This window comes from Protobothrops mucrosquamatus, unplaced genomic scaffold, assembly GCF_001527695.2.
Source record: "Protobothrops mucrosquamatus isolate PMUCROS unplaced genomic scaffold, P.Mucros_1.0 scaffold5149, whole genome shotgun sequence".
Classification (NCBI taxonomy): domain Eukaryota; kingdom Metazoa; phylum Chordata; class Lepidosauria; order Squamata; family Viperidae; genus Protobothrops; species Protobothrops mucrosquamatus.
The window spans coordinates 14,944-40,791 of record NW_015391021.1 but is presented as its reverse complement, the minus strand read 5'-3'; the positions used below and the strand labels follow the sequence as shown (position 1 = coordinate 40,791).

General features: G+C 51.5%; 1 protein-coding gene across 1 annotated transcript; it reads right to left on the bottom strand.

Moving 5' to 3' along the window:
- NEK8 (NIMA related kinase 8) lies at positions 1 to 21,743 on the bottom strand. Its single transcript, XM_029286812.1, has 15 exons — positions 21,697 to 21,743; positions 20,521 to 20,726; positions 14,075 to 14,307; positions 12,431 to 12,562; positions 10,974 to 11,186; positions 8,560 to 8,768; positions 7,673 to 7,752; positions 7,323 to 7,504; positions 5,751 to 5,901; positions 4,594 to 4,670; positions 3,723 to 3,840; positions 1,842 to 1,992; positions 1,490 to 1,656; positions 271 to 429; positions 1 to 167 (listed from the first exon to the last, which is right to left on the bottom strand). The coding sequence occupies exons 1-15, from the start codon at positions 21,741 to 21,743 to the stop codon at positions 1 to 3; spliced, it is 2,292 nt and encodes a 763-aa protein (XP_029142645.1).
- Between the last annotated feature and the right edge of the window lie 4,105 nt (positions 21,744 to 25,848).

Genomic DNA, 25,848 nt, shown 5'->3' with positions numbered 1-25,848 from the left:
CTACTCACGCTTGAGAGTGAGCAGGGTGGTGCCATGGCAACAGGAGACCGAGACAACCAGGCTGGGGGGGCTCTCTTCCAGCTGCACGGGCCGGGGGCTCCTCGTCTCCCCCTCCTTCCTGCCCAGGCGCCCCCGGGCGCTCTTGCCCCAGGTGTAGACCTCGCCATCTGGGGGGGCACAGGCGGCAGGCTGACCCGGCTGACCCCGAGCGCGGCCCAAGGGCTGGCGGGGGGGTGGGCTCCGAGTCTCCCGCGCAGCGCGGCCACTCACCTGCTCCCACCGCCAGGGTGAAGGCATCCCCACAGCCCACCCGGGTGACTCTGGTGCCCAGCAGCCCCTCCACCAGGTAGGGGGCCCGGCTGGCCCGGCAGGAGATGGGGCCCAGCTGGCCGTGCTGGTTGCTGCCCAGGGTGTAGCACTGACCGGAGGCTGTGGGTGGACAAGGAGGAAAGGGCATCGTGCCCTGGGGTTGGCGTGGCGACTGGGACCGGAACGCCTGTCGCTAAGCAATACGGTCACAAAACGAAGCATCGGGCGAGTGCATGGCGTAACTGCCAGATTGTGGGTTGCTAAGTAAGTCTTGGGTCCCCCTGCTTCCAGCTAAAAGGTCCTCAGGAATTGATTAATCTCTCCAAAGGCAAATTAAATCAGGCAAAAATTCCACCAGTTCCCCCCGGGAAGTGGGGTTCTGCAGGGCTCCCATAATATTTAAATTCACATTTAAATTACTATTTAAATATTTAAATTAAGCTGGAGGTTCTGCAGGGCTCCCATAATATTTAAATTCATATTTAAATTCATATTTAAATTAAGCTGGAGGTTCTGCAAGGCTCCCATATTTAAATATTTAAATTAAGCTGGAGGTTCCGCAGGGCTCCCATAATATTTAAATTCATATTTAAATTAAGCTGGAGGTTCTGCAGGGCTCCCATATTTAAATTCATATTTAAATATTTAAATTAAGCTGGAGGTTCCGCAGGGCTCCCATAATATTTAAATTCATATTTAAATTAAGCTGGAGACTTGCGTTCGCCCTGCTGGCTAGCCAGCCTCTGCGCCCAAGCAGATTCGAGGGAGATACAGGCAGTCCTCGACTTACAACGAGAATGGATCCCAACATTTCTGCCGTTAAGTGAGACGTTCGCTAACCTCACTTGACGACTTTTCTCGCCCGAGTGGTCGCGTGCGTCGCTGAAGTTGGTTAAGTCAGCGACACGGACATTAAGCGAGTCTGACTCCCCCCACTCACTTTGCTGGTCAGAGAGTCGCCAAAGGGGGACCGCGTGACCCAGCAAAGGTCAGAAAATAGGAGCCGGGGGTCAAGCGTCCCAATTCAGACCACGTGACCTACGGTCGTTAAGTGTGAAAAATGGCCGCAAGAACAGTCGCTAAACGGACGGCGGTAAGTCGAGGGCGGCTTGGGCTCTGAATTGAAGTGTCCAGAAAGACTTCCCGGTTTAATGGCCAGGGGCTGCCCTGGGGGGCTCACCGGTGATGGCTGCCGAGTGGGAGGTGCCGATGTCCGCGCCCACGACGGCCTCTTCGCTCAGGGGGGCCGAGCAGGCGGGGCTGAAGAGCAGCACTTCCTCCACCTGCTCGGCAGCGGCGGGGGGCTCGCCGTGGGGCACCGTCCTGTCCTGGCCCAGCTTGTTGTACCTGGTGGATGGGGGTGGGTGGGGGGAAGAGAAGAGTCAGTGCCAAGCTGCCACCTCCCCCTTGAACCCTCTCCGGCCCGCTTGGCGCTCGACTGCCCGTTCAAGCTCTGCCGGCAGCCGGTTCCCTCAGCCGAGAGGGGGGGCTTTTCCAGCCTCCGGAGGGGCAAACGGGGACCCCCGTCCTACCTGTTGCTGCCACAGGCCAGGATCTGATTCTTGGAGGTGAGGATCATGGACGCATCGATGCCACACAGGACCTCCTGGGCGTCGAAGCCAGAGGGGAGGGGCACCAGCTGTGGGGAGCTGTGGGACTCCAGGGACCCCAACCCCAGGCGCCCTAGGAGACGGGAGAAGGAAAAGGGGGCGGTTAGAAGGGGCTCCCACCAGCTGCCCCTGGGGGACCCCCCGAGCAGGGAAGAGGAGGCCAATGATTCAGGATGCTTCAGCCATCAATAATTTTTTTTTTTTAAAGTTATTCCGCACTTCCTTATCCTAGCTTGCCTTCGGCAGCCTTCTTCCTTGTGGTTAATAATAATAATAATAATAATAATAATAATAATAATAATAATAATAATAATAATAATAATAATAATAATAATAATAATAATAATAATAAAGTTGGAAGGGACCTTGGAGGTCATCTAGTCCAACCCCCTGCTCAGGCAGGAAACCCTATACCATTTCGGACAAATGGCTGTCCAGTCTCTTCTTAAGAACTTCCAGTGTTGGAGCCTTCACAGCTTCTGGAGGCAGGTTGTTCCACTGGTTAATTGTTCTCACTGTCAGGAAGTTTCTCCTTAGTTCTAGGTTGATTCCTTGATTAGATACCATCCATTTTCCTTCCTTCCTTCCTTCCTTCCTTCCTTCCTGAATTATAGAATCCTAGGGCTGAAAGGACTTTGGAGATCATCTAGTCCAACCCCCTGCTCAGGCAGGAAACCCTACACCCTTTCAGACAAATGGCTGTCCAGTCTCTTCTTAAAAACTTCCAGTGTTGGAGCATTCACAGCTTCTGGAGGCAGGTTGTCAATAATAATAATAATAAAGTTGGAAGGGACCTTGGAGGTCATCTAGTCCAACCCCCTGCTCAGGCAGGTAACCCTATACCATTTCAGACAAATGGCTGTCTTAAAAACTTCCATTGTTGGAGCATTCACCGCTTCTGGAGGCAGGTTGTTCCACTGGTTAATTATTCTAATTGTCAGGAAGTTTCTCCTTAGTTCCAGGTTGCTTCTCTCCATCCGTTGCTTCTTGTTCTGCCTTCATGGCATCGATCTTCAAAAAGGAAGAACAGGCTGGGACTAAAGACAGCCTCCCTTAGCTTACTAGAGATGGATAGTCCTTAAAAGTGGTAAAGAAAGGCACAACTTGCTACCTGTTTGAAGAATAAATTCCCCAAAGGCTGCTTTTTCAACAAGGAACTGCTTGCAACCCTGGCGGCCCACAGCTGTCGGCACGCAGGCTGCTTTGCAGCACAGCTCCTGAAGCTCCTTGCAGACCTTTGCTGCATCAGAGGATCTTGTGGGGTGACTCTAGGACTTTCCCTAAGCCAGGAGGGTCATATAAGCTAAAGGAGTGCCAGATCCTTCTATTGGTAAGTTCAAAGAGCGACAGTCTAGCCCAGGGGTAGGCAACCTTGGCTCTTTTATGACTCGTGGACTTCAACTCCCAGAATTCCTGAGCCAGCATGGGGGAACTATGGCCCCCTTCATGATTTGTGGACTTCAACTCCCAGAATTCCTGAGCCAGCATGGGGGAACTATGGTCCCCTTCATGGCTTGTGGACTTCAACTCCCAGAATTCCTGAGCCAGCATGGGGGAACTACGGCCCCTTCATGACTCGTGGACTTCAACTCCCAGAATTCCTGGGCCAGCTTGGAAACCTCTCCCTTTTCCCTCAGCATGGCTGGCTCAGGAATTCTGGGAGTTGAAGTCCACCAGTCATAAAAGAGCCACCCCTGGTCTAGAGAAAAACCCTCCAGGGAGCACCAGGGATCTCTCCCTGGACGTGTGGGTCAGCTGGCCACCTTCGGCGGACGCCCCGATTCCGGGTGCTTCAGTGCTCACCGTTGTCGCCCCTGCCCCAGGTGAAGACCTCCCCTTCGCTGGAGAGGGCCAGGACGTGGGAGGCGCCACAGGCGGCTCGCGTGATCTCGTATCCCAGCAGGGCCTCCACGATCTTGGGCTGCAAAGAGCAGGTCAGAAAGAGGAGAGGCCAATGGCGCTCACCCCCCCACCCTCCCCGGCCCGTCTCCGCCACCTTCCGCGCCCCTGGGAAGCACAGGTGAGGTTTGTCTCAAGGCAGGAGAAGGAAAAATCCAGAATCTGGCCACTCCAGGGAAATCAGAATAACAGAAGGGACCTTGGAGGTCATCCAGTCCAACCCCCTGCTGGAGCTGGAGACTCAGTACCAGGGGTGTCCAACCTTGGAACCTTGTGGACTTCAACTCCCAGAATTCCCTATCCCATGGGTGTCCAACCTCGGAACTTCGTGGACTTCAGTTCCCAGAATTCCCTATCCCAGGAGTGTCCAACCTTGGAACTTTGTGCACTTCAACTCTCAGAATTCCCCAACAAGTCCACAACTCTTGAAGTCCACAACTCTTAAAAGTTCCCAAGGCTGGACAACCCTGGTACAGGGTCTCCTGCTCGAGCAGGGGGCTGGACTGGATGACCTCTAAGGTCCCTTCCACTTCTGTGATTCTGTATTCTGATGCCTCCGTGCACCCGTTTCCTTTTAAATCTCTTGCGGCGTCTCGGCAGCCCTCTTGCGCAGTTTTCCTACTTTTGCAGATGGAGGGTGGTGTGTGTGTGTGTGTGTGTGGATAAAATGAGAATTTGCGGCTCCCCCCTTAGCCCTGAGCCCACCCCGCCCTCCTCGGGGACCGGACCCCCTCCTCTGGCCGACCCAGAGGCTTGAGCCGAGGGCAGAACCAACCTGGTTGACGTCCACAAACGATCCGTGTCCTAAGCAGCCACTGCTGCCACTGCCGAAGGTCAAGACAATCCCTCTGTCTGTGGGGAGGAAAAGGAGCCGACAGGATAGCTGGCATATTGCGGGGATCCACTGACACAGCCCCCCCAATCCCAGCCCCCCCAAACCAAGGCTTGCACCTGGCTCGGTCAGCCAGAGCAGCAGGACCCCAAAGGACAGGAAGAGGACAGGGACTAAGAAAGGTAATCAAAGAATAGAATAAGGAATAGGAATAGAATAGAACAGAATAGAAGAATGAAAAGAATAGAAGAATGAAAAGAATAGACTAGAATAGAATGAAAATAGAATAGAACAATAGAATGAAAGAATAGACTAGACTAGACTAGAAGAATGAATAGAATAGAATAGAATAGAATAGAATAGAATAGAATAGAAGAATGAAAAGAATAGACTAGACTAGAATGAAATGAATAGACTAGACTAGACTAAAAATAGAATGAAAATAGAATAGAACAGAAGAATGAAAAGAACAGACTATAGAAGAATGAATAGAATAGAATAGAATAGAATAAGGAATAAAATAGAATAGAATAACAGAGATGGAAGGGGCCTTGGTGGTCTTCTAGTCCAACCCCACATCCAAAATGACCCCCCACCCGAGATGACCAAGGTGAAGACAGGCAGGAATTGAGTCAAAATGAGTTTTAAACATCTTCATGTTCAGAAGAAGCCCAGACAAATCCCTGGATGATCAAAAGGAGAATCAGGCACAGCACAATCGGATGTGCAGGATTTCAATATTACAGCCCAGGGGCCTCCACACTCGGCCACTTTAAGACCTGCGCCCTTCAACTCCCAGAATTCCCCAGCCAACTTTTAATTCCACCTCTGGCTGGGGAATTCTGGGAGTTGAAGCCCACAGGCCTTCCAGTGGCCTAGCCCGGAGACCCCTGCCCTAATGCTGCCTGGAAAACCTTCGTGCAGGGGAGGGAAAGCCCATCTTGAATGAAGTAGTGAAAATTGAATTTATTTTTTCTCCAGTCCATTGCGAGCCTTGCAGGGGTCCAGGGGAGACCCCTCCCACCAGGGGTCCGCTTCCTGGGACCCTGCCAGGACCCCCCACATCCCGGCCAGCCCGGGCCTCCTCGGGCTTCTCCTACCTGTCAAGCAGGCGGTGAAGAGATCCCCGCAGGCAACGTGCTTGATGGTCACCCCGGACTGGCCCTCCAGGAAGCGGCACACGAACTGGGGCTGCAGCTGCTCCGTGGCCCCCGGGAGGGAGGGTCCCCCAGATGTGCCAAAGGGGGGCGGCTGGGGAGGGGGGGAAAGCAGCAAGAGGGAGACCAGATCAAGCCGAGCTGCTCAGATTCAAAATCCAGCCTTGAATTTCAACGGTGAAGGGACTGGAGGGAGAGGAGGGCTCCTAGGCACGTGCAGAGGTCCTTCCCAGGGACAGTCTAGCCCTACCCATGGAACTTTGATGGGGCTGAGAACTGGGCCCGGCTCCCGTCTGCTCTTCCAGCAGGAGGGAAAGAACCAGGCTGCAGGGGAGAAGAGGGGAGGGGCTGCTGCTGCCGGAAGGTGCCCTGGGGGGGGGGCCTTGTGTGAGCCCCAATATCTCTCTGCTGGCTTTCTCAGGTAGACAAGGGAGGCCTGCCCTAAATGGAGCAGCAGATCCCCCCCTCCTCCCCCCTCCTCCGCTCTGCACACCCCACACTCCCTTCTAGCATTGATGGCGTTCCCTAGTTGGGTCATGAGACGTCTGCAAGACGACCACCCAGCTCAGAGATCAATAAAGGCTCCACAATCTTCCCCCTCCCTCCTCTTCCTCTCCCCACCCCCACTTCATCCCTTCCTCTTCCACTTCTCCTCCTCCTCTTCCTCCTCTCCACAAACCCCCTCCATTCTAGCCCTAGTTGGGTTGCCTAGTCGGGTCATGAAAGGTCTGCAAGAAAAAAAACCAAGCTTAGAGAGCACCAGGGACCCCACAATTCTCCTCCTCCTCCTCCTCCTCTCCACAAACCTTCTAGCACTGATGATGTTCCCTAGTTGGGTCACGAAATGTCTGCAAGAAAACCACCAACTCAGAGAGCAACAAGGATCCCACAGTCCTTTTCCTCTCCTCCTCCTCCTCCTCCTCCTCCTCCTCCTCCTCCTCCTCCTCCTCCCATTCTCCTCTACTCAACAAAAAAACCCCTCCCAGTACTGATGATGTTCGCTAGTTGGGTCATGAAACGTCTGCAAGAAAAAAACAAACTCAGAGACCCCACCAGGGACCCCACAGTCCTCCTCCTCCTCCTCCTCCCTCCCCAAGAGTCTGGCTGCCCCCCCCCTTCCCAGCTACTTCATTCCTTCTCTCCCCCACCCACTTGGAGCTGAACTAGTTCTTCAATATATTCAATTCTAATTGGCAAAAAGGAGAAAGGGGGGCATCTGTTTCGCCCTTGGCAGGCCCCTTCTGCCTCTGCAGTGCCAACCTCGCTGGGGCCTGCCTAAAGCCCCCCACCGCTGACCCCGCTTGGAGCTGCCAACTGCCTTCCCAAAGGGGCTCTTGATGGGTTTTCTTTAAAAAAAGGGAAAGAAGAAACTGGAGCAAACATCTAAAAGAGGGGTAAGCAGGACCACCGGGGAGGTGGGGAGGGGGGCTAACCAGCATCTCCCTAGCTCTCTTCCTCAGCAAGCAGAGAAGCGGGGGCTGCCCCCCATTCTTGGCAGAAGCGAGGGGCTCTCACCTCCCACAGGACCAGCCGCCCGGATTTGGTCACGCCGGCCCTCTGCGTGCGGCCCGTGGACACCTGCACCACCTCGGTGTTCAGCATGGGCAGGCGGAGGGGGTTGGCGATGCCGGAGCCCCAGGTGTAGATGGAGGACAAGGCCGGGGGGAGGCCGGGCCTGGGGGTCCCGGCGCGGCCACCTGTGTCCGAGAGAAGGACGTCCGTGGGGTGCTGGGGTGGGGGACGCTGCCCTCTCCGGCCGCCCCAAAGCCCAAGAAGAGGAGTCGCAAATCTGCCCCTCCCTCCCTCGGGGGAGGACCCCCGGCGGGAGACGGAGGGAGACCCCCCCAGCACAGGCCCAGCCTTACCCCACGCTCTGGCCCCGACAGCCGCACCCCCAGCTCTGCTCTGGGCCACGGCGGGCGCCGCTCTCCACGACTTCTCCGGCCTGCCAGGAGCAACAGGAGACGGGGCCACGATTTCAGCCTCAACCTTCCACGGCGACAGTGGCCCCACTTTACGACTTTTCTTCCCACCGTCATTAAGCGAATCGCTTCCATTAGTACAGGCAGTCCATTTAGTGACCGTGTGAAATTAGAACGGCACCGGAAAAAGCGACTTATGACCCTTTTTCCACACTTATGACCTTTGCAGCCTCCCCGCGTGGCCCACGTGATCCAAGTTCAGACGCTGGGCAGCTGACTCGCAGTTACGACGGTGGCGGCGTCGCGTGATCCCCTTTTGCGACCTTCCGGCAATGGGGGAAGCCGGGTCCACTTAAGGACCAGGTGACTCAATAACTGCTGTGTTTCACTTAACGACAGTGGCGAGAAAGGTCGCAAAATGGGGCAAAACCCACTTCAGAAATTTCTCACTTAGCAACCTACATTTTGGGCTGAACCGCGGGCGTAAGTTGAGGACCGCTCGTCACAGTCATTAAGCAGATCTGCCTTCCCCCTCTGACTTTGCTTGTCGGAAGGTCACAAAAGGGGATCACGTCACACACACACACACACACACACACACACACACACACACGGGACACCACAGCCGTCATAAATACGAGTCAGTTGCCAACATTCTGATCAACGGTCATAAGTGTGAAAAACGGTCCTCAGTCACTTTTTTCAGCGCTGTTGTAACTTCACACGGTCACTAAATGAACCGCCGTAAATTGAGGACGGCCTGTATTTGTCAGGCTGGGGGGGGGAGAAGCAGGGAGGGGGTTGGGGAAACAGCAGCCCCCCCCACTTGCCTCCTCATCCGGACGCTGCCCACGTCGGTGTAAAGGTCCAGCAGGGGCCGGACGCAGAGGGCCTCGGCCATGATCTCGTTCAGCGGCGGCCGCTTGGAGGGGTCCAGGTTGAGCAGGCTGAGGATCAACTGGCGCAGCTCAGGGCTGTAGCGGTCCGAGATGGGGGCAAAGGTGCCGCTCATGATCTTCAGAACCAGAGCGGGCAGGTTCTGCGGGAGAGGAGGGGGCACCGTCAGGGAATTTGCAGGAACCCCCCCCCTAAATGCCCCAGGAGGGCAAGGGGGCGACAACAACCCTGTGAGGTGGGTTGGGCTGAGAAAGAGGGCCAGCTGGCTTCCATGCCTAAAGCGGAACTAGAACTCACCGTCTCCTGGGGATTGGCCCAAGGTCAGCCAGCCGGCTTTCGTGCGTAAGGCAGGACTAGAACTCACCGTTTCCCAGTTTCTGGCCTGGTGCCTCCACCGCTCTGCCTGCTTCAGTGCTGCCTGCTCTGACTGGCACTAGGAGCCCCCCAGGACCTGCCCAGTCTATGCCCCCCCTTACGGAGGAACCCTCTCTGGATAAGAGGGGTCCTTTGCTCCTGGCAAGACCCCCTCCCAGGAATTTATGGCCACAGACTGACTCTCCCTGCAGAGGATATTTAGAATAGAAATAGAAATAGAAATAGAAATAGAAATAGAAACAGGAATAGGAATAGGAATAGGAATAGAATAGAATAATAGAATAGAAATAGAAATAGAAATAGAAATAGAATGGCATAGAATAGAATAGGAATAGAATGGAATGGAATTAATAGAATAGAATAGGAATAGGAATAGGAATAGGAATAGGAATAGGAGTAGGAGTAGGAATAGGAATAGGAATAGAATAGAATAGAATAGAATAGAATAGAATAGAATAATAGAATAGAAACAGAAATAGAAATAGAAAAGAATAGAATAGGAATAGGAATAGGAATAGGAATAGGAATAGGAATAGAATAGAATAGAATAGAATAGAAAATAAGGAATGGAATAGAATGGAACGGAACAGAATTTAAAGGCAAAAATACAAAAAATGACCTGGCAGAGGAAAAAAGCTAGAATAAGATTGAAAAAGATTGGGGTTCTGATCTATATATGAGATCTAAAATAGAATATATCTAAATAGACAGAATATGTATTCTAAACACAAGACATTGTAACGATTTGAGATAAAGAAAATTTTGGTCATATAAAATCCAGAAATATGTTGAAATAAGAATATTTATATTGTCATTAGATGGGTAAGATAGATGGTAGAAGTTATATATAAAGTGTGTATTTTAAATATTAGAATGTATGAGCAATTGGGATAAAAGAATTGTGTTTAATTAAAATTTGGAAAAAATAAATATTAAATGTAATCTGAATGTCTACAAATAATTAAGATTTGAATTTAAGATACTGTTATGAGTTGAGACGAAGGTTAAGTAAAACTTAAAAGTATAAGTACTAATAATTAAATTTGTATATGGGTTTGTGGTATAAATGTTGGTGGTTTTTTAATTTTTAAAAGAATTTTTAATTCTTTTTTCTCTTTCTGGAAAGGAAGAAAGGAAGGAAGTGAAAGGAAGAAAAAAAAAAAATATTAGCTCCAAATGTGAGATAGGAGACTTAGAAATTTAGATCATTTAAAACCTGGAAATGATAAAGATTAAACATTAAACTTAAATATCAATGGCAAATTAAAGTTAAAAAAAACTTACTAGGTTATTGTCTAAAAGGTGGAATGTCAAATTAATTAAGATATGTATAGACTGAAGATTATTGATGAATATTAAAAGGTATTTTTTGTTTGATTAATAGAATAAGAACTGTATTGGTTTGAACATGACAGTAGATATCATGGGGGAAAGAGAGGGAATTAGTTTGTTGTAATAATTTGAGATTTGTACTGATGATATTCAAATGTAACGGAATTACTGTGCTCAGCCGCCACGCTACTTTTCAAATATGTAAATGTAATATTGTAAAATTAANGTCGCAAAATGGGGCAAAACCCACTTCAGAAATTTCTCACTTAGCAACCTACATTTTGGGCTGAACCGCGGGCGTAAGTTGAGGACCGCTCGTCACAGTCATTAAGCAGATCTGCCTTCCCCCTCTGACTTTGCTTGTCGGAAGGTCACAAAAGGGGATCACGTCACACACACACACACACACACACACACACACACACGGGACACCACAGCCGTCATAAATACGAGTCAGTTGCCAACATTCTGATCAACGGTCATAAGTGTGAAAAACGGTCCTCAGTCACTTTTTTCAGCGCTGTTGTAACTTCACACGGTCACTAAATGAACCGCCGTAAATTGAGGACGGCCTGTATTTGTCAGGCTGGGGGGGGGAGAAGCAGGGAGGGGGTTGGGGAAACAGCAGCCCCCCCCCCACTTGCCTCCTCATCCGGACGCTGCCCACGTCGGTGTAAAGGTCCAGCAGGGGCCGGACGCAGAGGGCCTCGGCCATGATCTCGTTCAGCGGCGGCCGCTTGGAGGGGTCCAGGTTGAGCAGGCTGAGGATCAACTGGCGCAGCTCAGGGCTGTAGCGGTCCGAGATGGGGGCAAAGGTGCCGCTCATGATCTTCAGAACCAGAGCGGGCAGGTTCTGCGGGAGAGGAGGGGGCGCCGTCAGGGAATTTGCAGGAAACCCCCCCCTAAATGCCCCAGGAGGGCAAGGGGGCGACAGCAACCCTGTGAGGTGGGTTGGGCTGAGAAAGAGGGCCAGCTGGCCTCCATGCCTAAAGCGGAACTAGAACTCACCGTCTCCTGGGGATTGGCCCAAGGTCAGCCAGCCGGCTTTCGTGCGTAAGGCAGGACTAGAACTCACCGTCTCCCAGTTTCTGGCCTGGTGCCTCCACCTCTCTGCCTCCTCCAGTGCTGCCTGCTCTGACTGGCACTAGGAGCCCCCCAGGACCTGCCCAGTCTATGCCCCCACCTTACGGAGGAACCCTCTCTGGATAAGAGGGGTCCTTTGCTCCTGGCAAGACCCCCCCCAGGTATTTATGGCCACAGACTCTCCCTACGGAGAATATTTAGAATAGAAATAGAAATAGAAATAGAAATAGAAATAGAATAGAATAGAATAGAATAATAGAATAAAATAATAGAATAGAAATAGAAATAGGAATAGGAATAGGAATAGGAATAGGAATAGGAATAGGAATAGGAATAAGAATAGAATAGAATAGAATAGAATAGAATAGAATAAGGAATAGAATATGGAATAGAATAGAATAGAATAGAATAGAATAGAATAGAATAGAATAGAATAGAATGGAATTAATAGAATAGAAATAGAAATAGGAATAGGAATAGAATAGAATAGAATAGAATGGAATAGAATAGAATAGAATAATAGAATAGGAATAGGAATAGGAATAGCAATAAAATAGAATAGAATATGGAATGGAATAGAATAGAATGGAATGGAATTAATAGAATAGGAATAGGAATAAAATGGAATGGAATGGAATGAAATGGAATGGAATGGAATAGAATAGAATGGAATGGAATGGAATAATAGAGAATGGAATAGAATAGAATAGAATAGAATAGAATAGAATAGAATTAAAAAACAATTAATAGAACAGAACAGAACAGAAAATAAGGAATGGAATAGAATGGAACGGAACAGAATAGAACAGACCTGGAAGGGGCCTTGGAGGTCTTCTAGTCCAGCCCCCCGCTCGAGCAGGAGAACCACAGAGCTTCACCAAATTTCAGCGGCTAGCCCTTCCGGTGGGTCCTCGCCAGCAGTGGCCAGAGGTGGTGCATGTGCTGGGTGTCTGGGGCACCCCGGGGGCCCCCGTCCGCACCAGAGAGAAGACCCCACCCCGACCCATCCCTTACGGCGGCCTCAAAGGCTCTCTTCAAGCTGGCCAGCTCATACAGGACGCAGCCCAGGGCCCAGATGTCGCTCTTCTGGTTGTAGGGCTTGCCTTCACACAGCTCCGGGGAGATGTAGCACGGGGTGCCCACCACCTGAGGAGAGAGGCGCCCCAGGGAACGCCCGTCAGCCAAGCCGGAAACGTGGAAAAAAGGGAGAAAGCAGAAGCCCCAACCCCCCCTTGTCTGGCTCAGTCACTTACAGGTAGTCCTCGACTTACGACCACAACTGAGCCCAAAGTTTCCGTCGCTAAGCGAGACAGGGGTTAAGTGAGCTTTGCCCCACTTTACCACCTTCCTGGCCACATTTGTTAAGTGGATCGCTGCAGTCGTTAAGTGAGTAACACGGCCGTTAAGTGAATCCGGCTTCCCCATTGACTTTGCTTTGTCGGAAGGTCGCAAAAGGGGATCAGGGGACTCTGTGGCCGTCGTAAATACAAGTCGGTCGCCAAGGGTCCGGATTTTGATCGTGTGACCACCGGGAGGCTGCAACGGTCGGTCGTAAGGGCACAGCGCTTTGGGCCGTTTCTGCTGCTCACCGCAAGACGCTGCGTGGCAACGGCGCCATGCGTCCCAGGGCACCCAGCTGCAAGGGGCGGCAAGCGGACGCTAAAGAAGTCAAGCAGCAGCACGACAAGTGTCGGGGTGTGGGAGGCCTGGCTGTGGTGGTCCTAAGGTAAGACACCCCCCACCCCAAATTCGGGGAGCTGAAGTCCACCCGTCTTAAGAGTTACCAAGGTTGAGAAACACCAACCTAGACCATTCTTTACACATGGACTTCAATTCCCAGCATCCTTTGCAATCACCCTGCTGGCTGAGGAATTCTGGGAGTCGAAGTCCATACATCTTTGCTAAGGCTGAGAAACACCAGTCTAGACCAGCGGTGGGGAACCTTGGCTCTTTTGTGACTGGTGGACTTCAATACCCAGAATTCATGAACCAGCCAAGTCCACAAGTCACGAAGGGGCCATAGTTCCCCCATACTGGCTGAGGAATTCTGGGAGTTGAAGTCCAGAAGTCATGAAGGGGGCCATAGTTCCTCCATACTGGCTGAGGAATTCTGGGAGTTGAAGTCCAGAAGTCATGAAGGGGGCCATAGTTCCCCCATACTGGCTGAGGAATTCTGGGAGTTGACGTCCACCAGTTATGAAGGGGGCCATAGTTGCCCCATACTGGCTGAGGAATTCTGGGAGTTGAAGTCCACAAGTCATGAAGGGAGTCATGGTTCCCCTATGCTGGCTCAGGAATTCTGGGAGTTGAAGTCCAGCAGTTATGAAGGGGGCCATAGTTCCCCCATGCTGGCTGAGGAATTCTGGGAGTTAAAGTCCACCAGTCATGAGGGGGCCATAGTTCCCCCATGCCGGCTCAGGAATTCTGGGAGTTGAAGTCCACCAGTCATGAAGGGGCCATAGTTCCCCCATGCCGGCTCAGGAATTCTGGGAGTTGAAGTCCACCAGTCATCAAGGGGGGCATAGTTCCCCCATGATGGCTGAGGAATTCTGGGATTCGAAGTCCACCAGTCACAAAAGAGCCAAGGTTGCCTCCCCCTGCCCCCTTCGCCCAGAAACTGCCAGCAGAGACCCCCCACCCACCCAAAAGCCCACTCACCGTGTAGGCTTTGCTCTTGCTGCTGAGGATCTTGGAGATGCCGAAGTCGCCGATCTTGACCGTGGTGTGGTGCTTGTCCAGGAGGATGTTCTGGGTCTTGAGGTCCCGGTGCAGGATCTGCTTGGCGTGGACGTGGTGAAGGGCCAGCAGGATCTGCGCGAAGAAGTGCAGGATGGTCTCCTCGTCCAGGAGGGAGTTGCCCCGCTTGTGGATGAATTCGGCCAAGGTCCCACCTGGGCAGGGGAGGAAGAGGGAGGCGGCCTTAGACCGGGGGTCCGCAGAGCCCGCGACCCCCGGGGGTTAGCTCCCCACTGCAAACCCCACTGTCTTTGCCTCTCAGCGTGGCTGCCGGCAAGTTCTCTGATCGCCTTTATTTTCAAACAGGAGCAGCCAATCGTGGCCACTTTAAGACATGTGGACTTCGATTCCCAGAATTCCCCAGCCAGCTTTGCTGGCTGGGGAATTCTAGGAGTTGAAGTCCACAGTCTTAAAGTGGCCAAAGTAGGACACCTCCACTTTTGACCATGCTCTACCAGCTGGCTGGGGAATTCTGGGAGTTGAAGTCCAGTTTTAAAGTGGCCAAGGCAGGAGAGAAGGACAACTGGACTGCGGTGTCCTTTGATGGCCACTGTCCAGATACAGGTAGTCCTCGGCTTACGACCACACTTGAGCCCAGAATTTTTCAGTGCCACTGTAACTTGGAACGGTCGCCAAATGAACTGTTGTTAAGTTGAGGACCGCCTGCAACCATTGGAACAACTTGCCTCCAGAAGTGGCGGGTGCTCCATCACTGGAGGCCTCCCAGAAGAGACTGGACAACTATTTATCCGGCATGGTAGGAGGTCTCCTGAAGGGGGCTGGACTAGGTGACCTCCAAGGTCCCTTCCGACTCTGTTATTCTGCACTCGGAAACCTAGAGCCAGTTCCCCCTTTTGGGGAGAAGGGCCGGTGGCGAGGGTGGGGGGAGAATCAAGTGCAGGCTGCAGAGCGCAAGGCAGGGCTGAGAAGGACCAGGCAGGAATCCAATCAAAATGCAGACCCTTCCCATTCCAGGCTGCTGGGCCAAGAGGAGGCCAAAGAGTGTGGGGGGCTTATAATAATAATAAAGTTGGAAGGGACCTTGGAGGTCATCTAGTCCAACCCCCTGCTCAGGCAGGAAACCCTATCCCATTTCAGACAAATGGCTGTCCAGTCTCTTCTTAAAAACTTCCAGTGTTGGAGCATTCACAACTTCTGGAGGCAGGTTGTTAATAATAATAATAATAATAAAGTCAGAAGGGACCTTGGAGATCATCTAGTCCAACCCGCTGCTCAGGCAGGAAACCCTATCCCATTTCAGACCAAGGCCTGTCCGGTCTCTTCTTAAAAACTTCCAGTGTTGGAGCATTCACCGCTTCTGGAGGCAAGGAGTTCCACTGGTTAATTGTTCTCACTGTCAGGAAGTTTCTCCTTAGTTCTAGGTTGCTTCTCTCCTTGATTGGTTTCCACCCGTTGCTTCTTGTCCTGCCTTTCTGGTGCTTTGGAGAAGAGCTTGACTCCCTCTTCTTTGGGGCAGCCCCTGAGATACTGGAAGGCTGCTATCCTGTCCCCCCTCGTCCTTCTCTTCGTTAAACTAGACATTCCCAATTCCAGCAATCGTTCCTTCTATGTTTTAGCCTCCAGTCCCCTAAAATCATCTTTGTTGCTCTTCTCTGCACTATTTCTAGAGTCTCAACATCTTTTTTTACATCGTGGTGACCAAAACTGGATGCAGGATTCCAAGTGTGGCCTTGGAATACTTCCAGGGCCTGAGAAGCATCAGAAAGCCCCCCACCCCGGCCGCTGGGCCAAGGGAAGAGACCCACCAAGGGTTAACCCAGCCTCCTTGGCATTCAAGGAAAAAACAGCAACAGCTGAGCCCAACTTCTGCCCGGGCAGATCAAGCCCAACCTGTTTGGCAGCTCCGCTCCCCGAGCCAAGACCTGCCCAGGGGGGTCCGCTGCGGTGTCTCCTCCTTGCTTGCTTGCGACTGTGTAAGCAGACACACAAAACGGCCCTTTGTTTGCAAGGCCCAGTGGGGCTGCCTCTGGCAGGGAGTGCCTCTCCTCCTCCCCCCCCCTCTGAAATCGGACACACACCACTCGCACAAACACAGGCTTGCTTCTGTAACAAGGGGAGGAGGGCTTCCAGGGTACAGCAGGGCCAGACACCCCCCCTTCTCAATGCCCCCCCAGCCCCCTCCCCCAGCAGCCCAGGTGTTAACAGGGAGCAGCCCACCAGTTGCAACTCCCCCCCCCCAAACTTTGGAGCCTGGGGCTGGAGAGGAAGAGGGAGCAAGGTGGGGGGGTCTTCCTTGCTGCATGGGGGGGCAGAGGCTGCTTCCTGGAGTCCTCCCCCTCTCCTTCCCCCATCACACTATTGTGCAAGTATCCTACTCTCTAGCACACACACACACACACACACATATGCACAGGTGGCTGGCAACCCCCCCACCCCAGTTCCTGGGGGAGGATCCTCTGAGAGGGAGGGGGAAGCCGAGGCTGGTAAAAGCAACAGAGTCTGCTGGGTCGGGCCCCAGTTCCACAAGCAGTCCTTGACTTACGACACCTTGCTTAGTGACCGTTCAAAGTTACGACACTAAAAAAAAAAAGGTGACTTATGACCGCTTTTCACACTTACGACCCCCGGGGGTCCTGCGCTCAAGATTCAGACGCTCGTCAATTGACTCGTACTTATGACGGTCGCAGCGTCCCGAGGCACGGGTTCCGCTTTTGCGGCCTTCTCGCGAGCAAAGTCGCTGGGAAAGCGAGATTCACTTAACAACCGCGTGGCTGACTTAACAACCCGTGACGAGAAAGGTCGTGAAACGGGGCAACGCTCACTTAACAAAGGTCTCACTTAGCAACCTACATTTTGGGCTCAATTGGGGCCGTTAAGCTGAGAACTTACCTGTGTTGGTCTCACAACAAGAGACCCCCCAGGAGGTAGCAGAGAGGGGACGGTGACCCTTCCCCTGCAGAGCATCTGGAGACCAGAGACCCAGCCCAGAGGGAGTGTGGACTCTCCAACACTCATCGCCCCCTCCATGCAAGTTCAATTCCCACCTAGCAAGAAGGCAAGGCAGCAGAATGACAAGAGCGGGAAGGGACCTCGGAGGTCCTCTAGTCCAGCCCCGATCAAGCAGGAGATCCTGTACCATTTCAGACAGGATGGCTGTCCAATTTCTTCTTTAAAACTTCCAGTGTTGGAGCACCCACAACTTCTGGAGGCAGGTTGTTCCACTGGTTAATTGTTCTCCCTGTCAGGAAGTTTCTCCTTAATTCCAGGTTGCTTCTCTCCTTGATTAGTCTCCATCAGTTGCTTCTTTTTCCTTCCCTCTGGTGCTTTGGAGAAGATCTTGACTCCCTCTTCTTTGGGGCAGCCCCTGAGATACTGGAAGACTGCTCCCATGTCCCCCCTCGTCCTTCTCTTCGTTAAACTAGACATCCCCAATTCCTGCAACCGTTCTTCGTAGGTTTTAGCCTCCAGTCTCCTAATCATCTTCGTTGCTCTACTCTGCACTCTTTCCAGATTCTCAACATCCTTTTTTACGTCGTGGCGACCAAAACTAGATGCGAGTATTGCAAGTGGTTATAAAGTGGTCCTAACATTTCATTCAGAATTTGGGGAACGGCCGTGGCAGCAGAGCCCCTGAGGCCTATGGAAGGTCCTGGGTTCCTGGGCCTTGGGAAAATGTTCCTGGTATAGGATCAGAGCATGGCATTTGAGGCTTCTGGTCACTAAGTGAGAGCATGCTATAAAAACGGATAAATAACCTGGCACAGGTTAGAATTAGCCTGGCAGGCTTACAAACTGGGTCCCTTCAAGAGGCAGAGATTTTAATTTCTGGGTCTCTTCCAACTAGACTCTAGTTGAGACTCTAGAAACAGTGCAGAGAAGAGCAACAAAGATAATTTTAGGGGACTGGAGGCTAAAACATACAAGGAATGGTTGCTGGAATTGGGCATGTCTAGTTTAACGAAGAGAAGGACGAGGGGGGACAGGATAGCAGTCTTCCAATATCTCAGGGGCTGCCCCAAAGAAGAGGGAGTCAAGCTATTCTCCAAAGCGCCTGAAGGCAGGACAAGAAACAATAGATGGAAACTGATCAAGGAGAGAAGCAACCTAGAACTAAGGAGAAACTTTCTGACAGTTAGAACAATTATCCAGTGGAAAAGCAGTGCATGCTCCATCACTGGAGGTTTTTAAGAAGAGACAGGACAGCCATTTGTCCGAAATGGTATAGGGTTTCCTGCCTGAGCAGGGAGTTGGACTAGATGACCTCCAAGGTCCCTTCCAACTTTATTATTATCATCATCATCGTTGTTATTATTATTATTATTATTATTATTATTATTATTATTATATTATTATTATTATTATTATTATTATTATTATTATTATTATTATTATCATCATCATCTATTTTCTCGCTTTTACACACAGTCCTCGACTTCCAACCCATTCGTTTAGTGACCACATTTACAACGGCACGGAAAAAAGCAAGTCCTCGGACGGACGACCATTGCAGCATCCCTACGGTCATATGGCCGGAATTCGGGGCGGGGCGGGCTTGACAACTGACTCCTATTTACGACGGCTGCAGTGTCCTGGGGTCACGTGATCTCCGTCTGCGACCTTCCCGCAGGCAAAGTCAATGGGGGAAACCGGATTCGCTTAACGACTGCACGCTTCGCTTAAGGACTTCCGTGATTTCCTTGGCAACCGTGACAAAGAAGCTCATAAAACGGTCCAGCTAAGAACCGCCTCGCTTGACCACAGAAATTCTTGCTGTTGTGAAGCCAAGGAGTAGCTGCATAGAGTTCCTCATGCTTGTGGTCAAGGCTGTAATTCTGGTGGATGAATTCAGGCCACTGAGCTTGAACAGGGCCGGTGAATAAGCGGCAAGAAATGCTGGATATTTAGAAATCTGCTTTAAATAACCGGTTCCTAGTCTTGTTCCATCCGTTCCACGTCAATAAAATCCAGACCAAGAGTGGAGCAAAACTCCCAGGGATTGAATACGGACCGTTTTCTCAGCCCCCGAGCCGGCCGGCCACTGCCTTCCCCGAAGTACTCTTTGACCTTGTTCCTTTATTTAATGTATTTATTCATGCAAAACATTTATATAACCACCCGTTTTATAATCCCACTCCGGGCGGCTCCCGAGGCAAAGTGAAAACCCATAAAAACCGTCATAAAACCATAAAACAAAGCGCATTAAAAACAACCACGACAAACACCTGGCACCACGCCAGGCTTCTCATGTTATCCAATCTGATCCCAGCACTTGGGGGTCTTCCAAGTCTTGGGGGGGGGCGAGGAGGGTGGAGGCCTGCTTAATTTCTGTGGGGTGGGTGTTCCGTGGGGCAAACTCCCTAGCTCCCATCAGATGGCAACATTCATTTAATCCAGGGGTAGTCAACCTTGGCTCTTTTATGACTCGTGGACTTCAACTCCCAGAATTAGCTGGCTCAGGAATTCTGGGAGTTGAAGTCCACGAGTCATAAAAGAGCCAAAGTTGACTACCCCTGATTTAATCCATCAGAACAGAGTTGGAAGGTACCTTGGAGGTCTTCTAGTCCAGCCCCCCCCCGCCACTGCTCAAGCAGGGGACCCTACACCATTTCAGACAAGCGGCTGTTCTTAAAGACCCCCAATGATGGAGCGCCCACAACCTCTGAAGTTGTGGGGTCCAGATGAAGTTCAGGGGAAGGGGCTAGGAGCGGGCCCATCTATCTGACCTTGTAGGAAGTTTGGAACTTTTAAGACTTGTGGACTTCAACTCCCAGAATCCCTCTTGCTCTTCCTCTTGGTCTCCCATCCCAATATGTTCCTGGGCTGCAGAGTCTGCCCCGGGTTGCCACCTTCCATTCTGAGTAAGCATGAAATGTTTCTCTCTCCCTTCTTCTGTGGAAGGCCTGGCACCCAAGCCTTTGGTGGGCAAAGCTTCCCCTTCTGAGGCTAGTGGCACCTAGGATAGCCCATTGGCACCTGCCCATTTGACCCAAGGTCCAACCCAATGGTGGGCAAAGCTTCCCTTTCAAGCCCAGAAGGTGCCCAGGCCTGCCCCTTGGCATCTGCCCGTTGGACCCAGGGTTCAACCCTTTGGTGGGCAAGGCTCCTTTGAGGCCAGGTGGCTTCTGGGACACACCAGGGCACCTGTCTGTTTGAGTCAGGGGTCAATCCTATAGTGGACCAGCTTCCCTTCCATTTTGAGACCAAGTTGTGCCCAGTGCCACCTGTTTGCACCTGCCCATTTGACCCAGGGTTCAACCCTTTGACAGGCAAGCCCCCCCCCTCCCCTTCAAGGCCAGGAGGCTTGTGGGATAGACCACACTGGACGGAGGGTTCGACCCTTTGGCGGGCAAAGCTCCCCTCCCCTTCGAGGTCGGGGGGCCTCCGGTGGTGCCCGGTGGTGCCCCTACCCGGCGCGTACTCCATGGCGATCATCAGGGCCTTGTCCTCCAGGAAGTTCTCGTAGTACTCAATGATGTGCGGGTGGTGCAGCAGCTTCAGCACCTGGCACTCGTTCTGGGCCGCCAGGCGCTCGTCCTTGGTCATCTGCTCCACCGGGATCTGCTTCAGGATGACCAGCTTCTGGTCCAGCCGGCGGAGGCACAGGTGGACGATCCTGCGGGGCGGCCGGGCGCGTCAGGGAGTAGGAGACGGGGTGGGGTTCCTCCAACATGGGGGGGCAGCTAAGCCCCCGCCCACTCCCTGAGCCCCCCTTGGCGGGGCAGACGGGCATGTCAAGGGAGGCGGGGGGAGCATGGGGGGATTCCCTCACCAGGGGGGGACCCACTCCTTGATCCCCCTTTTGTGGGGCAGCTCTGGGTGTCTCAAGAGGCAGGGGGTATGGGGGCATGGGAAAGGCATGGGGGGGCTTATATGAAATGGAGGAGCAGCTGGGCCCCTCCCACTCCGAGCCCCCTTTTGCAGGGCAATGGGAATATCAAGGGGGAGATGGGGGGCATGGGTCATAGGGGGGCTCCTTCCACATGGGGGGTCAATTTGGCTCTCTCCCACTCCTTGAGCCCCCTTTTGTGGGGCAACTGGGTATGTCAAGAGGCAGGGGGCATGGGGGGCATGGCAAGGGCTTGGGAGGCATGGGGGCGCAGCTGGGCCCCTCCCACTCTGAGCCCCCTTTTGCGGGGGAGATGGGGGCACGGGGGTCATAGGGGGGCTCCTTCCACATGGGGGGTCAGCTTGGCCCCTCCCTCCCTCCCCTGAGCGCCCTTTTGGAACGGGACCCTCCTTGGGGAGCCCAGCTGGCCTGAGAGATGGGGCCCTGTCTGTGCCTCAGTTTCCCCGTGCGTAAAGAGGGTGCAAAGGGGGGAGAGGGGAGGGGCCGGGAGGGTGGGGGCTTCCTCTGTAGGGGGGGGGGGAGAAATGGGGTTTTCATCGCCAGAGCTGAATGCTGACGGGGCCCCCCCCTCCGATCCACGCAGGGAAGGACTACAAAGCCCATCGCGGGAGAAGCCCCGCCTCTTGGAAGGCCGCCGCGGAGGAGGGGGGGGTGGGCGGCTCCCATTGGCTGGGGAAAGAGAGGAGGGGGACGTCCCGCCCCCTCCCGCGTCTCCACGGCGACCGCCGCCCCTCACCCGAACGCCCCCCGCCCGACCACCCGGATCCGCTCGTATTTCTCCATCGGGCGCCGCCGAGTAGGCCGCGGCCTACAGGCCTCGCGTTGCCATGGCGACCCTGCCGGGCGCGGCCTCCTACGGCGGCCGGCGGGGGACAAGCCGCGCCGTTCTCGCGCCGCCCGGCTGGACTAGAATGTATGGAATGACAGAATGGCAGAATTGCAAGGCGCCTTGGAGGTCTTCTAGTCGAGCCCCCTGCTCCAGCAGTGGACCCCAAGCCAGGAGTGTCCAATTATGGGACTTTAAGGCTGGTGGTCTTCAACTGCCAGAATTCTATATTATTCTAGACCAGAGGTAGGCAACCTCGGCTCTTTTATGACTCATGGACTTCAACTCCCAGAATTCCTGAGTCAGCTATGCTGGCTCAGGAATTCTGGGAGTTGAAGTCCATGAGTCATAAAAGAGCCAAGGTTGCCTACCCCTGGTCTAGACAAATGGCTGTCCAGTCTCTTCTTGAAAACCTCCAGCGATGGAGCACCACGGAGGGAGGACTACAATAACCACCCCGGAGGAAGGGACTACAACACCCACCGTGCAGCCCTTCCCCACCTGACACCTTGCATCCCACATCCTCTCAGATAGTGGCATGGAAGGACCGTGGCCCTCCCTAGTCCATTTCGTATTGGCAGGGGATGATGGGATTTGAGATGCGACCTTGCTTGTCACCCCCCACCACCAACATCATTCTTCCAGCCACAACCTTGTAGAGTGGGTGCAAAGAGACGAGGAGGGTCTCCCCCATGGCTCAGGACTTCAGTTCCTATCATCCCCAGCCAGCAGGTGTGTGGGGTGCCCAGGGCTCTAGGCTGGTCTATGCATTTTGTGGCTGCCCCCAAACTGGGGAGGGGAAGCAACCCTCTGCCCCCCCCTCCTCATCAATGGTGGGGTGTCTGCTCTTGGGGCAGGTGCAAATAAGTCCCGTGCCGGCTGGGAAATCCTGGGAGTTGAAGTCCACAAGTCTTAAAGTTCCCAGGTTGAGCAGGGGGTTGGACTAGAAGACCTCCAAGGTCCCTTCCATTATTCTGTATTCTGCAAACAAAAAGGAGTTCCATGTCCAAGCACCTGTTCCACAGGCTTTGACGTTCCATGTGGCATTCGCGTGAAGTGTTAATACCACTATACAATGCCTTGGTAAGGCCACACTTGGAATACTGCATCCAGTTTTGGTCATTGCGATGTAAAAAAGATGTTGAGACTCTAGAAAGAGTGCAGAGAAGAGCAACAAAGATGATCAGGGGACTGGAGGCTAAAGCATGTAAGGAACGACTGCTGGAACTGGGTATGTCTAGTTTAATGAAGAGAAGGACGACATGAAGGGGGGACATGATAGCAGCATTCCAATATCTCAGGGGCTGCCCCAAAGAAGAGGGAGTCAAGCTATTCTCCAAAGCGCCTGAAGGCCGGACAAGAAACAATGGATGGAAACTAAGCAAGGAGAGAAGCAACCTAGAACTAAGGAGAAACTTCCTGACAGTTAGAACAATTAACCGGTGGAACCACCTGCCTCCAGAAGCTGTGAATGCTCCAACACTGGGAGTTTTTAAGAAGAAACTGGACAGCCCTTTGTCCGAAATGGTATAGGATTTCCTGCCTGAGCAGGGGGTTGGACTAGATGACCTCCAAGGTCCCTTCCAACTTTATTATATTATCATCATCATCATCATCATCATCATCATCATCATCATTACTATTATTATTGTTGTTTTGATGTTTTGTTGTTGTTTTGTTGTTGTTGTTGTTATTATTATTATTATTATTATTATTATTATTATTATTATTATTATTATTATTATTATTATTATTATTATTATTACTATCTCAACTGTTTTAAAAGTCACCCAGAATTGCTTGACTGAGATGGGCGTTCTAAAAATTGATTAAATTGTTTCTGCTGGGCGCAGGATAGCCAGAAGCCGAGAAAGACTGATCGAGAGAAAAGCGTTAAAAAAAAAAATCAGGAAAAAAAATAAAAGTTGACGTGGCACCTTCCAGTGCCCGCAGCTGGCTGTAGGAGGAGCCGGAGAGAGTCTGAGTGGGCAGAACAGCCAGGAAGTTGGATTTTAATTGACAGTCTGCCCCCTTCTTGGTCCCGCCCTTCTCCAGATACAGCTGCCAGCAGGTCTAAACTTCCTCTAAAGAAGTCGAGGCAGCTTCTTCCAGCATCCCCCTGGAATTAATACAGGAAACTCAAAATGGCTTCCTTTGGGACAGGACTCCTGGCAACCAGTAATTAAAATATATGCACTGCATCTTTTATACACATATAAACATCTTTCATGCACAGTAAAACCTCCCTAAGTTGACCTAATTTTCGTAGACCGGACATACACTATATCAGGGGTAGACAACCTTGGCTCTTTTATGACTCGTGGACTTCAACTCCCAGAATTCCTGAGTCAGCTATGCTGACTCAGGAATTCTGGGAGTTGAAGTCCAGAGTCATAAAAGAGCCAAGGTTGCCTACCCCTGCACTATATGTACACAATGGCTGGAAACTGATCAAAGAGAGAACCAACCTGGAATTAATGAGAAACTTCCTAACAGTGAGGACAATTAACCAGTGGAACAGCTTGCCACCAGAAGTCGTGGGTGCTCCATCACTGGAGGTTTTTAAGAAGAGGCTGGACAGTCACATGTCAGAAATGTCAGAGCGTCTCCTGCTTGAGCAGGGGGCTGGACTAGAAGACCTCCAAGGTCCCTTCCAGCTTTATTCTATTCTAATGTCACAATAGAAAGCCAATCTCTCTATATTCCAGATACTGGAATACTGCTATCATGTCACCCCTATTTCTTCTTTTCTTTAGACTAGCCAAACCCAAGTCCCGCAGCCGTTCTTCGTATGTTTTGGTCTCCAGGCCTTGGATAATCTTAGTTGCTCTTCTCTGAACTTTTTCGAAAATCTCAACGTCTTTTTTTGTAGTAGGCTGACCAAAGAAGAAATGGTCCATTCTCCTTGCAGTGGACAATTGTCCTAGCCATCCCCAAGTGAATCCTCTTACACAGACGAAACTGGAATTTTTGCTTCCAAACACAGCATCAAAATAATCAAAGGCATAATCAAAATATTCAAAATGCGCCCAGCCCGGCTTCTGAGACGGGTCATTGCTAAAACACAAAACATCTGTAGAAGTGGAATCCTAATCCTAACCCTAAAGTGAATTAAGTGAGGGCGACACAGAAATTGGCAGATCTTCTGAAAGAAGAGCATGTCAGCCATTTGATAATGCAGTTAAAGGGGTCATTTGCCGTGGAAAAATGCCCAGCTTTGCTGAGGGTTCAAGCCAGCGTGGAGAGTGCTTTCTCCTTTTCTCACAAAAAGAATAAGAAACAGACGAAAACTGACTCTTTCGTTTTTCCAGAAAGAATGATCAAACCACGAGAAAACAATCCAGAGGTAAATGTGTTGATTTTGTATGATTTTGTATGCATGATGCGGGTTTCTGTAGGACAGGGTAGGCCACCCTGGCTCTTTTATGACTGGTGGACTTCAACTCCCAGAATTCCTGAGCCAGCCATGCTGAGGGGGAAGGGAGAGGTTTCCAAGCTGAGCCATGCTGGCTCAGGAATTCTGGGAGTTGAAGTCCACCAGTCATAAAAGAGCCAAGGTTGCCTACCCCTGTGTGTAGGACATTCACATTCTCTAATAAAAGCTGTACAATAAAACCAGGCACATATAACATGTCAGCGCAGTTGCTCCGTATGTTGATCACTTTCGTTTAGTCCCGTGGGTGCTCAACTTTTGGAGGTTTTACTGCATATATACATTTTTTAATTTCGTGCTTTTTATTGTTACAAGCCGGCTAGAATAGCCCCCTCCCACCTCCCCGGCATGATGGGTGTCAAACAAGTTTAACAAGTAAATAAATAATCTGGGAACATTGGCATTTTTTTCCCTTGCTGCACAGACAAAAAGTAGCAGAGTTTATTACAGTCAAAACCTCCAAATTCTGTGTTGGAAATACAGTTAGTCCTTGACTTACGACTGTAATTGAGCCCAAAAGTTTTTCACTTAACAACTGCATTATTAACTTAATGACTCAGTGATTCACTTAACTGTAGTAATAATAATAATAATAATAATAATAATAATAATAATAATAATAATAATAA